Raw genomic sequence first — 15,249 nt, 5'->3', positions numbered from 1 at the left:
TGTTTGAGTTAATTTTATATCCAGCTAGTTCACTGAAGCTGTTTATCAGGTTTAGGAGTTCTCTGGTGGAATTGTTAGGGTCACTTATATATACTATCATATCATCTGCAAAAAGTGATATTTTGACTTCATCTTTTCCAGTTTGTATTTCTTTGATCTCCTTTTGTTGTCGAATTGCTCTGGCTAGGACTTCAAGTACAATGTTGAATAGGTATGGAGAAAGTGGACAGCCTTGTCTAGTCCCTGATTTTAGAGGGATTGCTTCAAGCTTCTCACCATTTACTTTGATGTTGGCTACTGGTTTGCTGTAGATTGCTTTTATCATGTTTAGGTATGGGCCTTGAATTCCTGATCTTTCCAAGACTTTTATCATGAATGGGTGTTGGATTTTGTCAAATGCTTTTTCCGCATCTAACGAGATGACCATGTGGTTTTTGTCTTTGAGTTTGTTTATATACTGGATTACGTTGATGGATTTCCGTATATTGAACCATCCCTGCATCCCTGGGATGAAATCTACTTGGTCAGGATGGATGATTGTTTTGATGTGTTCTTGGATTCGGTTAGCAAGAACTTTATTGAGGATTTTTGCATCAATATTCATAAGGGATATTGGTCTGAAGTTTTCTATCTTTGTTGGGTCTTTTTGTGGTTTAGGTATCAGAGTAATTGTGGCTTCATAGAATGAGTTGGGTAGAGTACCTTCTGTTTCTATTTTGTGGAATAGTTTGTGAAGAACTGGGATTAGATCTTTTTTGAAGGTCTGATAGAACTCTGCACTAAACCCATCTGGTCCTTGGCTTTTTTTAGTTGGGAGACTATTAATGACTGCTTCTATTTCTTTGGGGGATATAGGGCTGTTTAGATCATTAACCTGATCTTGATTCAACTTTGGTACCTGGTATCTGTCTAGGAACTTCTCCATTTCATCCAGGTTCTCCAGTTTTGTTGAGTATAGCCTTTGGTAGAAGGATCTGATGGTGTTTTGGATGTCTTCAGGATCTGTTGTTATGTCTCCTTTTTCATTTCTGATTTTGTTAATTAGGATGCTTTCCCTGTGCCCTCTAGTGAGTCTGGCTAAGGGTTTATCTATCTTGTTGATTTTCTCAAAGAACCAGCTCCTTGATTGGTTGATTCTTTGAATAGTTTTTCTTGTTTCCACTTGGTTGATTTCACCCCTGAGTTTGATTATTTCCTGCCGTCTACTCCTCTTGGGTGAATTTGCTTCCTTTTGTTCTAGTGCTTTTAGGTGTGTTGTCAAGCTGCTAATGTGTGCTCTCTCTAGTTTCCTTTTGGAGGCACTCAGAGCTATGAGTTTTCCTCTTAGAAATGCTTTCATTGCGTCCCATAAGTTTGGGTATGTTGTGGCTTCATTTTCATTGAACTCTAAAAAGTCCTTAATTTCTTTCTTTATTCCTTCCTTGACCAAGGTATCATTGAGAAGAGTGTTGTTCAGTTTCCACGTGAATGTTGGCTTTCTATTATTTATTTTGTTATTGAAGATCAGCCTTAGTCCATGGTGATCTGATAGGATGCATGGGACAATTTCAATATTTTTGTATCTGTTGAGGCCTGCTTTGTGACCAATTATGTGGTCAATTTTGGAGAAGGTACCATGAGGTGCTGAGAAGAAGGTATATCCTTTTGTTTTAGGATAGAATGTTCTGTAGATATCTGCCAGGTCCATTTGATTCATAATTTCTCTTAGTTTCACTGTGTCCCTGTTTAGTTTCTGTTTCCATGATCTGTCCATTGGTGAAAGTGGTGTGTTGAAGTCTCCCACTATTATTGTATGAGGTGCAATGTGTGCTTTGAGCTTTACTAAAGTTTCTTTAATGAATGTGGCTGCCTTTGTATTTGGAGCATAGATATTCAGGATTGATAGTTCCTCTTGGAGGATTTTACCTTTGATGAGTATGAAGTGTCCCTCCCTGTCTTTTTTAATGACTTTGGGTTTGAAGTCAATCTTATCAGATATTAGAATGGCTACTCCAGCTTGTTTCTTCATGCCATTTGCTTGGAAAATTGTTTTCCAGCCTTTCATTCTGAGGTAGTGTCTATCCTTTTCTCTGAGATGAGTTTCCTGTAAGCAGCAAAATGTTGGGTCTTGTTTGTGTAGCCAGTTTGTTAGTCTATGTCTTTTTATCGGGGAGTTGAGTCCATTGATATTAAGAGATATTAAGGAAAAGTAATTGTTGTTTCCTGTTATTTTTGTTGTTAAAGTTGGCATTTTGTTCTTGTGGCTGTCTTCTTTTAGGTTTGTTGAGGGATTACCTTCTTGTTGTTTCTAGGGCGTGGTTCCTGTCCTTGTATTGGTTTTTTTCTGTTATTATCCTTTGAAGGGCTGGATTCGTGGAGAGATAATGTGTGAATTTGGTTTTGTCGTGGAATACTTTGGTTTCTCCATCTATGTTAATTGAGAGTTTGGCTGGGTATAGTAGCCTGGGCTGGAATTTGTGTTCTTTTAGTGTCTGTATAACATCCGTCCAGGATCTTCTGGCTTTCATAGTCTCTGGTGAAAAATCTGGTGTAATTCTGATAGGCTTGCCTTTATATGTTACTTGGCCTTTTTCTCTTACTGCTTTTAGTATTCTATCTTTATTTAGAGCATTTGTTGTTCTTATTATTATGTGTCGGGAGGTGTTTCTTTTCTGGTCCAGTCTATTTGGAGTTCTGTAGGCTTCTTGTATGTTCATGGGCATCTCTTTCTTTAGATTTGGGAAGTTTTCTTCTATAATTTTGTTGAAGATGTTTGCTGGTTCTTTGAGTTGAAAATCTTCATTCTCATCCACTCCTATTATCCGTAGGTTTGGTCTTCTCATTGTGTCCTGTATTTCTTGGATGTTTTGAGTTAGGATCTTTTTGCATTTTACATTTTCCTTGATTGTTGTGCCGATGTTCTCTATGGAATCTTCTGCACCTGAGATTATCTCTTCCATCTCTTGTATTCTGTTGCTGATGCTCGTATCTATGGTTCCAGATTTCTTTCCTAGGTTTTCTATCTCCAGTGTTGCCTCATTTTGGGTTTTCTTTATTGTGTCTACTTCCCTTTTTAGGTCTAGTATGGTTTTGTTCATTTCCATCATCTCTTTGGATGTGTTTTCCAGTTTTTCTGTAAGGACTTCTACCTGTTTGATTATGTTATCCTGTTTTTCTTTAAGGATTTGTAACTCTTTAGCAGTGTTCTCCTGCAATTCTTTAAGGGATTTTTGTGCTTCCCCTTTAGTGTCTTCTGCCTGTTTAGCAGTGTTCTCCTGTAGTTCTTTAAGTGTGTTATTAAAGTCTTTCTTGAAGTCCTCTACCATCATCAGGAGATATGCTTTTAAATCCGTGTCTAGCTTTTCCGGTGTGTTGGGGTGCCCTGGACTGGGCGAAGTGGGGGTGCTGGGTTCTGATGATGGTGAGTGGTCTTGGTTTCTGTTAGTACGATTATTACGTTTACCTTTCGCCATCTGGTAATCTCTGGGGTTAGTTGTTATCGTTGTCACTGTTTAAAGATTGGAGCAGAAGCTGTGTTCCACTCACCAGCAGTCCCAAAATCCTGCTGCGGGGGTCGTGGGTAGCTGGCAGGTGTCAGGCAACCCTGCGCTCCAGCTACCCCGGCGCTGATCCGGCTGGATGAGGCCTGTGGCCCTACTCAGGCCAGTTTCTGCTTCCCTAACTAATGCAGTCTCAGGTCCCGCGCGCAATTGGATTGGAGCAGAAGCTGTGCTCCACTCACCAGAAGTCTTAATATCCTGTGGCGGGTGTTTTGGGTAGCTGGCGAGTGTCAGCCGACCCTGCGCCCCAGCTGCCCCGGTGCTTTTCTGACCGGAAGAGCTGCTGTGTTTTTAAAAAGGAAGTTTAACCTTGTTAATTCCTTTTTACATCTGTTATTAGTCTCACTTTTATTTATATATATATTATTTTTCATATATATATATTTCTTTTTTCTCCTCTGAAAGAAAATTCAAAAGTGGAGATTTTGTGTGTGTTAAGGTTTTCATCTAGGTGGAGACTTTCTAGCTGTAGCCTTCACATAAGAAATCTAATTTAGGGAATTTGTGAGGTGGCTCAGTGGCTTACGAGCATTTGCTGCTCTGCCTAGAGGCTCTGAGTTCAGTCTCAGCACCTTGTTGTTGTCTCCTAGCTGTCGACTTGGGCTCCAAAGAATGTGACATTCTCTTTTGACCTCTATACTATCTCCATACACAGGTACAGTCATACATGTGAATACAAATAAAATATTCATTTTTTGTTATTTTTAATTACATATATGTATGTATGTGAGTACAGGTACCTAAAGAGACCAGAGATATTGGTTCATCTTAGAGCTGGAGTTACAGGTGGTTGTGAGTCACATGAGTCACTGATGGAGGTGCTGAGGCTCAGCCTTGGGTCCTTTGGGAAAGTAGTACTTGCTCGTAACTGCTAAGCCATCTCTTCAGCCCAGTAAAATACATCTTAAAGAGAGAGATGGATGGAGGGAAGAAGAAGAAGAAGGAGGAGGAGGAGAAGGGAGGAGGGAAGAGGGAGGATGGAGGAAGGAGGAAGAAGGAGAGAGAGAGAGAGAGAGAGAGAGAGAGAGAGAGAGAGAGAGAGAAATGTAGTTTGAGTTTTACTGTATATACAAGTAGGACAGATAGCCAGGTTCATAAGGATAGCCAGGTTCATAAGGGGATAGAACATCAAGTCTGGACACATCATTGTACAGGCTCCTTCACTATCAAGGAACTAAGAATGGTAGGCATGAAGATAATATGCATACATACGTAGTTACCTGTTATTTAGTGTACATCAGTGAGATACAACCACACATGTTTTTTTTCTCAGGAATGCCTTTTAATACTATGTCTGTTTTTATTGTGTTCTTGTTCCATGGACATCACCTGTCCATCAAACATAATTCCAGAAGGAAACAAAGTGAGTGTTCACTATAAGTCATTAAGGCAGCCTGCCACAATAGATTCAGCCTTATGACTGGTGAAAGAAGCATTGCCAAAACAACTTTGTAGATTGCTAGCAATGACTCATCCTTTTAAGAGAGCACTTTAAGTGATTATATATTCTCTGTTAACACTTTCTTTCATAGAGTGAATTCCTAAATATTGTACTGCTTCATATTTTCTTTCACCTTTTTAACTTTACGTTAACAACATCATTATGTATTTCTATGAATTTGCTTTTTTGTACATATAATCATGTCTGCAGCTTTAACTCTTAGAGACATTATGCAATGTCCTAGCCTTTGTTTATTTCCTCTTTGTTCAGTAGTTCTTTGTTGTTCTTTCTTCGGCTATTTTGTTGTTTAGAAATGTCTCCCCAATTTTAAAAGCATGTGTCTAATTAGAATTGACAATATGCTAAAAGTAGATGAAATGAATTTCTTCTGTGCTCAGTGCCCAGTGTCACATTCAAAACCAGTTCCAGTGTCTTCAAGGACGGGAGAAGCTTCTCTGCAAGCGTCTGCAGAGCCAAGGGAAGCCGCTGGTGGATCAGGTTGGTGGTGACATGCCAATTGAAAACCTTCAGGACAAAGGCTGTATATGCATCGGGTCAGGACACAGATCAGAGTCAGGCTAGGTAGAGTTGGCTTGGTTAGGGTGGGGGTTTTCCTCCCCTTTGCCTTTTCTTTCTCTTACTTTGGAATAGGTGCTGCTACTTTTTAATGTTTTCCTTATCTTTGTTTCAAATTCGAAGAGTACTATTCTCTTTGAGCTGATAGACTCAAAGATTTACATGAAAATTTAGTCATTGCTTCCATCATTTTGTTGGGAATTCTCAGACCCTTCCATACCTTCATTGGTGCTCATAAATTTAAAAACTATTAGCATGGTTGCCCTTTGGGCCATGCCTGTTTCTAACTGGTCACTATTCTATGGGCTTAAAAATATAGATATATATTTACATTTTTTTACTTAACTGTTGCTTACATTTTACTGGAAGACTGAAGGTGATTTTATGTAAGTATGTATGTACATTCTGTGTATATATATATATATATATATATATACATACATATGTATATATATGTGTATATATATATGTGTGTGTGCATATAGGAATGTGTATGCACATATGTACTTACATACCTGTTATATGTATGCCTATATATGTATGTATGCGCATCTAGCCATGTTAGCTTACTTGCTGTTAGCCTAAACATAGCAGCATCTCATCATTTCTTTTGCTTTTCTGTATTTTATCTGTTAAGCTTTATATGTCAACACTTTGGGCATAAATTTGGAAGTTCCTGTGTTTGAGGATTTCATTCTTTCCATAGCTGCAGTTAGGATGGACCAAGTATGTGCTTCAACTCATTACTTTGGTAAATCAAGGTACTTAGTACTCTTAAAGTACTTAGACAGTTTAATCAGAGGGCTTTGAATCTAAACTTAATGAAAAGCTCTTCTCTGCAAGTTTCTAATTAAGTTATGGTTGGTTTTTAAAAGTACATTTGATTTAAATACTGTTTTTAATTGCTGAGAACTATCATATTTTGTTTTAGTTCAGGCTAATGAAGTTCACCATGGTGCGTCTGATGAATTGGACTTATGTGTTGGCTCCCCTGTGGTTTGCCTGGATGCAAACGTCAGCACGTTACAGAAAGCCGTTTCATCTGCTGGCCAAAAGAGAGTGGCTTCTGTCTCAAGGAGTCCAGTAGATAGGCAGGCTTCAAATAAAAACATTTCTTTTAAAACCAGGAAAAGGTAAATTTGTATTTAAGTAATGATAATTATGCTTATTTTTTTGTCCTTGTATTAAAAATGTTAATTTAGCCTTCTATGTAGATTTGAAGCAAGGGTTTAAGGGATAATATGAGAAAAAAACAATACTTTTTGCTTAGCTTTAGTTTTTATTTAGTAGTGAGAACATCATTAAAGTATACTTCAGAGAAGTTTAGAGGTTAACTGTTTTGTAGTATATGCAAAAGTATTTTCATTATGGGACTGGTAAAACGGTTCAGCACTTGGTGTGCAAGTCCGGTAACCAGAGTTCAGTATCTGAAAGCCAAATAAAGATGCAAAGAGGAATCTGACTCCGCAAAGTTGTCCTCTAACTTTCATGTGCATGCTGTGGTGTGTGCATCTTAATACATCATATATGCAGACACACAGTAAATAAGACAGTTTCCTTTGTGATAATAGTAAGCTTTCTATAATTTCTTTTGTTTAATTAGCTTTTTAAAGTTACCTTATGTCTTAGTTAGGGTTTTACTGCTGTGAACAGATACCATGACCAAGGCAAGTCTTATAAAAAACAATATTTAATTGGGGCTGGCTTACAGGTTCAGAGGTTCAGTCCATTATTATCAAGGTGGGAGCATGGCAGTATCCAGGCAGGCATGGCGCAGGAGGAGCTGAGAGTTCTATGTCTTCATCCAAAGGCTGCTAGTGGAAGACTGACTTCCAGGCAACTAGAGTGAGGATCTTATACCCACACCCACAGTGACACACCCATTCCAACCAGGTCACACCTATTCCAACAAGGCCACACCTTCAGATGGTGCCGCTCCCTGGTCCAAAGATATACAAACCATCACATTCCACTCCCTGGTCCCCATAGACTTGTTCAAAAGCATGAGTCTATGGGGGCCATACTTAAACATAGCATAATGCAAAATGCATTTAGTGCAACTTTCAAAGTCCTCATAGTCTATAGCAGTTGCAACAATGTTAAAAGCCCAAAGTTCAAGGTCTCTTCTGAGATTCATTCAACTTAATTAACTGTAATCCCCAAAGCAAGGCAGGAAACCAGCTGGGCAAACTCCAAACTTGCATCTCCATGGCTGATGTCAAAGTGGTCTTCAGATCTCCACTCCTTTTTCATCTTTTTTGACTGCAACAAACTGCTTCCTCCTGGGCTGGTTCCACTCCCTGTTAGCAGCTTTCCTCAGCATGTATCCCATGGCTCTGGCATCTTTAACATCTTTGAGTCTCCAAGGCAATTTCAATGTTACAGCTTCTTCTTTCAGTGTCTGGGATTCCACTTGATCTTTTGGACTCCTCCTAAGGACTGGCATCACTTCTCCATCTCTGTCCTCTGTAGCACTCTATGCTCAGGTTGATCCACTCCATTATGGCTGCTGTTCTTGGTGATCATCCCATGGTACTGACATCTCCAATACACTGGGGTGTTCCACTCCAACTAGGCTTCACCAATAGCCTCTCATAGGCTCTCTTCAGGGTGCCAAGCCTCAAATCCTTTGCATGACCCCTTCAATCCTGGGCCATCAACTACAGCTGAGGCTTCACCTTCTCCAATGGGCTTCCCTGGCCTCTCACAGTGCTAAGCCTCAGCTTCTCTCCATGATCCCTTTATTCCTTCACAAGCAGTACCACCTGAGTGACTCTTACACATTACCAAGTCCAGCCGCAGCATGAGGTACAACCTTGGGTATCTCTGGAACACAGCTTCTTTGTGCTCCCAGAAAACAATTTCCAGAAGATTTCACCTCAACGATGCTGGTCTCTTCTTAATCACTGCTAATTCCTTAGCTCCAGCTAACCAGCATCAATTTTCCCAGTAGTTCCTTCCATTCTTAACTCTAGAGCCAGAGGCACATGGCTGAAGCTGCCGAGTTCTGCTGCTTACAGGAACTAGAACATGATCCCCTTGTATTATTACATTATCACTAGCTTTATGTTTTCTAAATCCTTCACTGCCTAAGCTTGGTTATCCTGGTTCTTGCTCTGTAGATTGACCTTGAATGTAGAGATCAGCATGCTTGTCTCATGGGATTAAAGGTGTGTACCACCATGCCTGGATCTTATTTAGCTGGGTAGGATCTTGCCCCAAGGTCCCACTCCCTTAATCTTTATCTCCTAGAACACAAGATTTTGCTCCATTTCACTTCCTGGTACTCCTTTAATACTCAAACCATATATTTTATATTTTTCCTTTCTAAGCTTGCTATGCTTGTTCAAACTTTTCTTCATAAGACTTAACCAGAGAACAAAGTCTCTGCTGGGCTTTTTTGAAACTTCTTTTGTCAATGCAATTAATCCAAGTCTCTTCACCTTAGCCTCAAGCAAACTTTTCAGACAAGGGCAAAAAGTAGCCACATTCTTCACCAAAATACCACAAAACCAGTCTTTATGCCACATTCTGAAATTATTCTCCTTTGAAATCTCTTGGGCCAGGTCAACACAATTCAAATTACTCCCAGCAACAAAGTCTTCCATATTCCTACTAGGATGACCCATTAAGCCCCATTTAAAGCATTCCACTGCTTTCCAAATCCAAAGTCCCAAAATCCACATTCTTTCAAATAAAAGCATGGTCAGGCCTATCACAGCAATACCCCACTCCTGGTACCAACTTCTGTCTTAGTTAGGGTTTTACTGCTGTGAACAGACACCATGACCAAGGCAAGTCTTATAAAAAACAATATTTAATTGGGGCTGGCTTACAGGTTCAGAGGTTCAGTCCATTATTATCAAGGTGGGAGCATGGCAGTATCCAGGCAGGCATGGCGCAGGAGGAGCTGAGAGTTCTATGTCTTCATCCAAAGGCTGCTAGTGGAAGACTGACTTCCAGGCAACTAGAGTGAGGATCTTATACCCACACCCACAGTGACACACCCATTCCAACCAGGTCACACCTATTCCAACAAGGCCACACCTTCAGATGGTGCCGCTCCCTGGTCCAAAGATATACAAACCATCACACCTTACAAGATAATTTTCATTGACATTTTTATATATGTATATCATATATGTGTACATATATACATATATATGTATGTATATATACACACATACAAACATACATGTATACATGTGTGTGTACACAAACACAAACACAAATTATGTATATGGTTGCTCATATTCTCACCTCATAAGAAATGATTTATATTTCCTACATCTTATTTGTAATTGCAAGGGTGAGTATTAGGTCTTTTCTAGAACGGAGTTATAAACCCAGTCCCATTTCTTAGCGCTTTCCTTTATTCCTATTAGGATGCAAAAAAAAAAAAAAAAAAGTGGTTATCTAAGGTACTTTGTTATTTGAAGACCTTTGTAATGGGTGTAATTTACCTCAAGGGAAAATTTGGCTTCCGTTTTTAACCTTTCAGGTTAAACTTTGAAGATAAAGTTACTTCGAGCACAGCAGAAACAGAGAACAGTGTGTTACAAGTAGAGGATAACTTATCCGAGGGACAAGAAGGGACATCATCAGAAATCACTCAGAAAAGAGACGATCTCAGTTCTGAGGTCCTTTCACGTTCTAAGAAGAATTTTTCGGAGTTGTTTTTAGAGACTGTCAAGAGGAAAAGTAAATCCAGGTACAGTTCCGACGCCGTCCTCACGGGCATGTCTGCTTCATTCTGTGAACTAACTGTATCCGGGGATACCCAATGTTCTTTAATGTAGAAATCTTTTTTTTTTCCTTTCCTCTTCTCTTCTCTTCTCTTCTCTTCTCTTCTCTTCTCTTCTCTTCTCTTCTCTTCTCTTCTCTTCTCTTCTTTTCTCTTCTCTTCTTTTTTTTTGGTTTTCATGACAGGGTTTCTCTGTATAGCCCTGGCTGTCTGGGAACTCACTTTGTAGACCAGGCTGGCCTCGAACTCAGAAATCGACTGCCTCTGCCTTCCGAGTGCTGGGATTAAAGGCGTGCACTACCACGCCTGGCGAAATCTTTTTCTTTATATTTTATTCAGTTATAAAAATTTTATTAGAATTTTGTACAATGTGTTTAGAACATTTGAACCCCTCCCCATTATATGACACTCCAAACTCTTCCCAGGTCCACACCCCTCTTTTCTTCAAATGCAGATTTGTGGCCTCTTTTTAAAATAACCCCCCCCCCCAAAAAAAAAACCCACCTGTCAGGTCCCTTTTGTGCTGCCCATATATTCTTGGCTCTGTGGCCTTCCACTGGAGCATGATTGACTTAGTAGGGCTACACCCTTACAGAAAACTGAGTCTCTGCCAGCCTTGGTTAGGGGTAGGATTTTGTGCTCCACTGGGCTGGCATGAGTTTTCAGATATCTTGTGTATCCTGTCACAACCACAACCATATACGTAACTGCCCTGTTAGTCTGGAAGATGCTGTTTCTTTGCAGGTCACCTTTGCTTGCATTCTTTTTCCTTCTCCTGGTCAGTGATTCTTTGATTATTTGATCACTTGAGAGGAGGAAATGTGATACAGATATGCCTTTAGGGCTGGACACTCTACACTTTAGTTTTCTGTGTACTTGCACCAATTGTAGGTCTCTTCTGTCTACTACAAATACTTGCTTCTCTCAAGGAGGGTTGGGAGATGCATTAATATATGGACATAATGAAATCCAATAGGACTCAGTTTAATAATATGTCCATTTAGAGAATAAGATAGCAGGTTGTCCCCTGGGGCCTATGACCTGTGTAGCCACAGTGCCAGGTATGGGTTTCATCTTGTGGAATGGCAGCTAAATCCAATTAGGAAGTGCTTGGTTACTTCTGTGCTATTCAGGCCACGATTGTATCAGCAAGCCCATCTTGAGACAAGGCATTTTATGACTCAGATATATGGTGTCTTCAATAGGGTCTAATTGTCAGTTCTGAAGGATAACCAATAGCACTGACAATATTCTGTAATGTTTGGGAGTCTGTGGGTCCTAACTAGCCAACTCCAAAAGAAGCCACCAAGTCAGTTCTGGCACTTGGTGGTTAGTCCGGATGTTGTTGCTATTATAGGGTAACTCTGATTCTCATAATCGGAGTTTCTTTCTCTCGCCCCTCCCTCCATTTGTGTGTGGATGAGGTAACTCTTGTATGGATCATAAACTCACGCTGCACAAGGAGGTCTTAGTTGCCAGAGGACTTATTATGGTACCGAGCTTCCATGCCTTTGTCCACACGCTGAACAAAATATAGAAATGCCACACTTCAGTTTTCTTAATGGCTGAATAATATTCAATTGTCACAGTACACCACAGTTATTTATTTTCTTTCTTTCTTTCTTTCTTTCTTTCTTTCTTTCTTTCTTTCTTTCTTTCTTTTCTTTCTTTCTTTCTTTTCTTTCTTTCTTTCTTTTCTTTCTTTCTTTCTTTTCTTTCTTTCTTTCTTTCTTTTCTTTCTTTCTTTCTTTTCTTTCTTTCTTTCTTTTTTTTCTTTTCTTTCTTTCTTTCTTTCTTTCTTTCTTTCTTTCTTTCCTTTCTTTCTTTCTTTCTTTCTTTCTTTCTTTCTTTCTTTCTTTCCTTTCTTTCTTTCCTTTCTTTCTTTCCTTTCTTTCTTTCCTTTCTTTCTTTCCTTTCTTTCTTTCTTTCTTTCTTTCTTTCTTTCTTTCTTTCTTTCTTTCTTTCTTTCTTTCTTTCTTTCTTTCTTTCTTTCTTTCTTTCTTTCTTTCTTTCTTTCTTTCTTTCTTTCTTTCTTTCTTTCTTTCTTTCTTTCTTTCTTTCTTTCTTTCTTTCTTTCTTTCTTTCTTTCTTTCTTTCTTTCTTTCTTTCTTTCTTTCTTTCTTTCTTTCTTTCTTTCTTTCTTTCTTTCTTTCTTTCTTTCTTTCTTTCTTTCTTTCTTTCTTTCTTTCTTTCTTTCTTTCTTTCTTTCTTTCTTTCTTTCTTTCTTTCTTTCTTTCTTTCTTTCTTTCTTTCTTTCTGACAGGGTTTCTCTGTATAGCCCTGGCTGTCTTGGAACTCACTCTGTAGACCAGGCTGGCCTCGAACTCAGAAATCCGCCTGCCTCTGCCTCCTGAGTGCTGGGATTAAAGGTGTGCGCCACCACGCCTGGCACACCACATTTTCATATGCATTCATGAGCTGGTGGGTATTTAGGGTGTTTCCATTTCCTAGCTATTGGGAATTTAGGAATCTCACCTCTAGTGGAAAAATATGTCCCTTTTAATCATTCCTTCAGTTTCCAGAACCAAAAAAACCAGAACCACAGTCCTATTCCATTATTCCCAACTGTGATACAGAGCATCCTTGAATGTGGAGAGCCTGTGTCTCTATAATAGGATAGAGTCTTTTGGGAATATACTCAAGAGTGGTGTGATTGAGTCCTATGGTAGCTCTATTTTTAGCTTTTGAGGAATCACCATGCTGATTTCTATAGTGGCTCTACTAATTTGTTCTCCCATTAGTAGTACATGAGTGTCCCCATTTCCCTACATTCTTGCCAATATTTGCTGTCATCGTCTTCTTCTTCTTTCTTTCTTTTTTTTTTTTTTTAATTCTTAGGCATTTCGATTAGCAAATGATGCAATCTCAGAGTTTTGATACATGTTTCTCTGATGGCTGAATACAATTTAATGTGTTCTATTCTACATTAGACAACTTGATGTACTTAATAATGTGCACATAGGGATTTCTAAGGCCTGGCTATACCTAAAATTTGTGGCAGCTAGGGTGGAGATCTTTTGCTTGCTTTATTAGAAGAAGTCAAGTGCCTTTCACTGTCCCTAGTGAACAGTTTCTGTGTAACACATTGCAGTGTGTAAATGTGTAAGCCAAGTCCATGTTTGTTTGGCCGTTACTATTTTCTCTTAAAGTCTAGACTAGGCTTCTAGAGTTTTTCAAGTCTCCTTCTGAATTTTTACTTCCTGTCCTTAGTTCTATTACTTTATGTAAGTGTTTCTTTCTTTCTTTTTTTTTTCCCTGAGACTAGGTTTCTCTGTGTAGCCCTAGCTGTCCTGGAACTTACTTTGTAGATCAGGCTGGCCTTGAACTCAAAAATCCGCCTGCCTCTGCCTCCCAAGTGCTGGGATTAAAGTTGTGTGCCTCCATGCCCGACTTTATGTAAGTGTTTCTTACTTTGGACACCTTTCCAGTTTAGAAGCTTTTTACTTATTTTTTCTGACAGAGTGCTAATAGGCACACTAGGAAATTTTTATAATATACTGAATTATGGTGAATGAAATTTCTCTTTTGTTCAGTCTTTGGTAGCATCTCCCCCCCACACTTGGTATGCATGTTGTCCTACCCACCATCTTACTCAAATGTATTTGTGAACTTTATCCCATATCTGAGAGAAAAAAATATATTTTCAAGTGTGGTTTTTGATAACATAGTGAGTAAAGTTCTGTAGTCAACCTTTGTACTCTCTGGTGTCATTCCGTCAGTTCATCGTCATCCTCTAGCATCCTTGAGTTCATTATGACTAACTCCATCTTGCCCAAAGTAACATGATTTTAATGATTTTTCTACCTAATCAGAAATCATCTATTTCTAACTTTAATATTGTCAAGGTTGTTTCCTAAGCTTACATTTAATTTGAATGACTGGTCACAAAATAGTGTATTGAAGTAGGAGAAGAGAGGAAGACACCTATGAGGTCTTCATTCTTGGTTTGGGGTGGTGTCTTAGTTAGGATTTTCCTGCTGTGAACAGACACCATGGACCAAGGCAACTCTTTTGTTGTTGTTGTTTTGTTTTTTTTTTTGTTTTTTTCTGAGACAGCGTTTCTATGTAGCCCTGGCTGTCCTGGAACTCACTCTGTAGACCAGGCTGACCTTGCAGTCAGAGATCCGCCTGCCTATGCCTCCCAAGTGCTGGGATTAAAGGGATGGATCACCACTGTCTGACTCAAGGCAACTCTTATAAGGACAACATTGAATTGGGGTTGGCTTATATGTTCAGAGATTCAGTCCAGAATCATCAAGGCGGGAACATGACAGCATCTAGGCAGGCACGGTGCAGGAGGAGCTGAGAGTTCTACATCTTCATCTGAAGGCTGCTAGCAGAATATTGACTTCCAGGCAGCTAGGACTAGAGTCTTAAAGCCCATACCCACAGTGACACACCTACTCCAGCAAGGTCACACCTCCTAATAGTGCCACTTCCTGGGCCAAGCACATACAAAGCCTCACAGGTGGCTTCATTAAAAATGTTTAACATCACATTCTTAAAGAACTAGGGATTACAAACAACATAGAGACAAGGTGGATTATGTTCATCTGTCAGTTTGGTTATTTCTTAAAATGTTAAACAGTATGTCCATTAAACATTTATTAATTATAGCCTCCTAGGGATGTTAACTTTGTTACTAGCTTTTCATTTTTAATCATGTAAGTCAAGTATTAAAACACTATATTTTAGCATATTTATTATTTTACATTATACATTTTTAAGAATTTGAAATTAGAAAATTAGTATATCCTCATGAAAAGAGAAAAATAGGTATTTCTTCCATTCTACCATTGCTTCTATTATGAATAAAAAGAAGTAGTTTTTCTTAAAAAGCTAAAATAGGAGTGTGCAGACTACTTTTAGAGTCTGAACATTTACTCTAGTTTTCTGATTTTTGCATTTCTTCACTGCATTACATGGTGTGCTTAAGACTAGTATAGAAA

The 15,249-nt window shown here is 39.0% G+C and overlaps 1 protein-coding gene across 2 annotated transcripts in view; it reads left to right on the top strand.

Moving 5' to 3' along the window:
• Positions 1-15,249, top strand: part of Cenpc (centromere protein C) — a 78,809-nt gene that overhangs the window by 22,676 nt on the left and 40,884 nt on the right. For both annotated transcript variants that reach the window (XM_085836804.1, XM_085836805.1), the window contains 3 exons: positions 5,379-5,478; positions 6,488-6,689; positions 10,058-10,267. In XM_085836804.1, coding sequence (XP_085692930.1) covers positions 5,379-5,478; positions 6,488-6,689; positions 10,058-10,267 — 512 coding nt within the window. The remainder of the gene's footprint in view (positions 1-5,378; positions 5,479-6,487; positions 6,690-10,057; positions 10,268-15,249) is intronic.

Source organism: Mus caroli, unplaced genomic scaffold (assembly GCF_978045245.1).
Source record: "Mus caroli unplaced genomic scaffold, Mus_caroli_1 scaffold_4, whole genome shotgun sequence".
NCBI lineage: Eukaryota > Metazoa > Chordata > Mammalia > Rodentia > Muridae > Mus > Mus caroli.
This window is presented reverse-complemented; position numbering and strand designations above follow the sequence as displayed.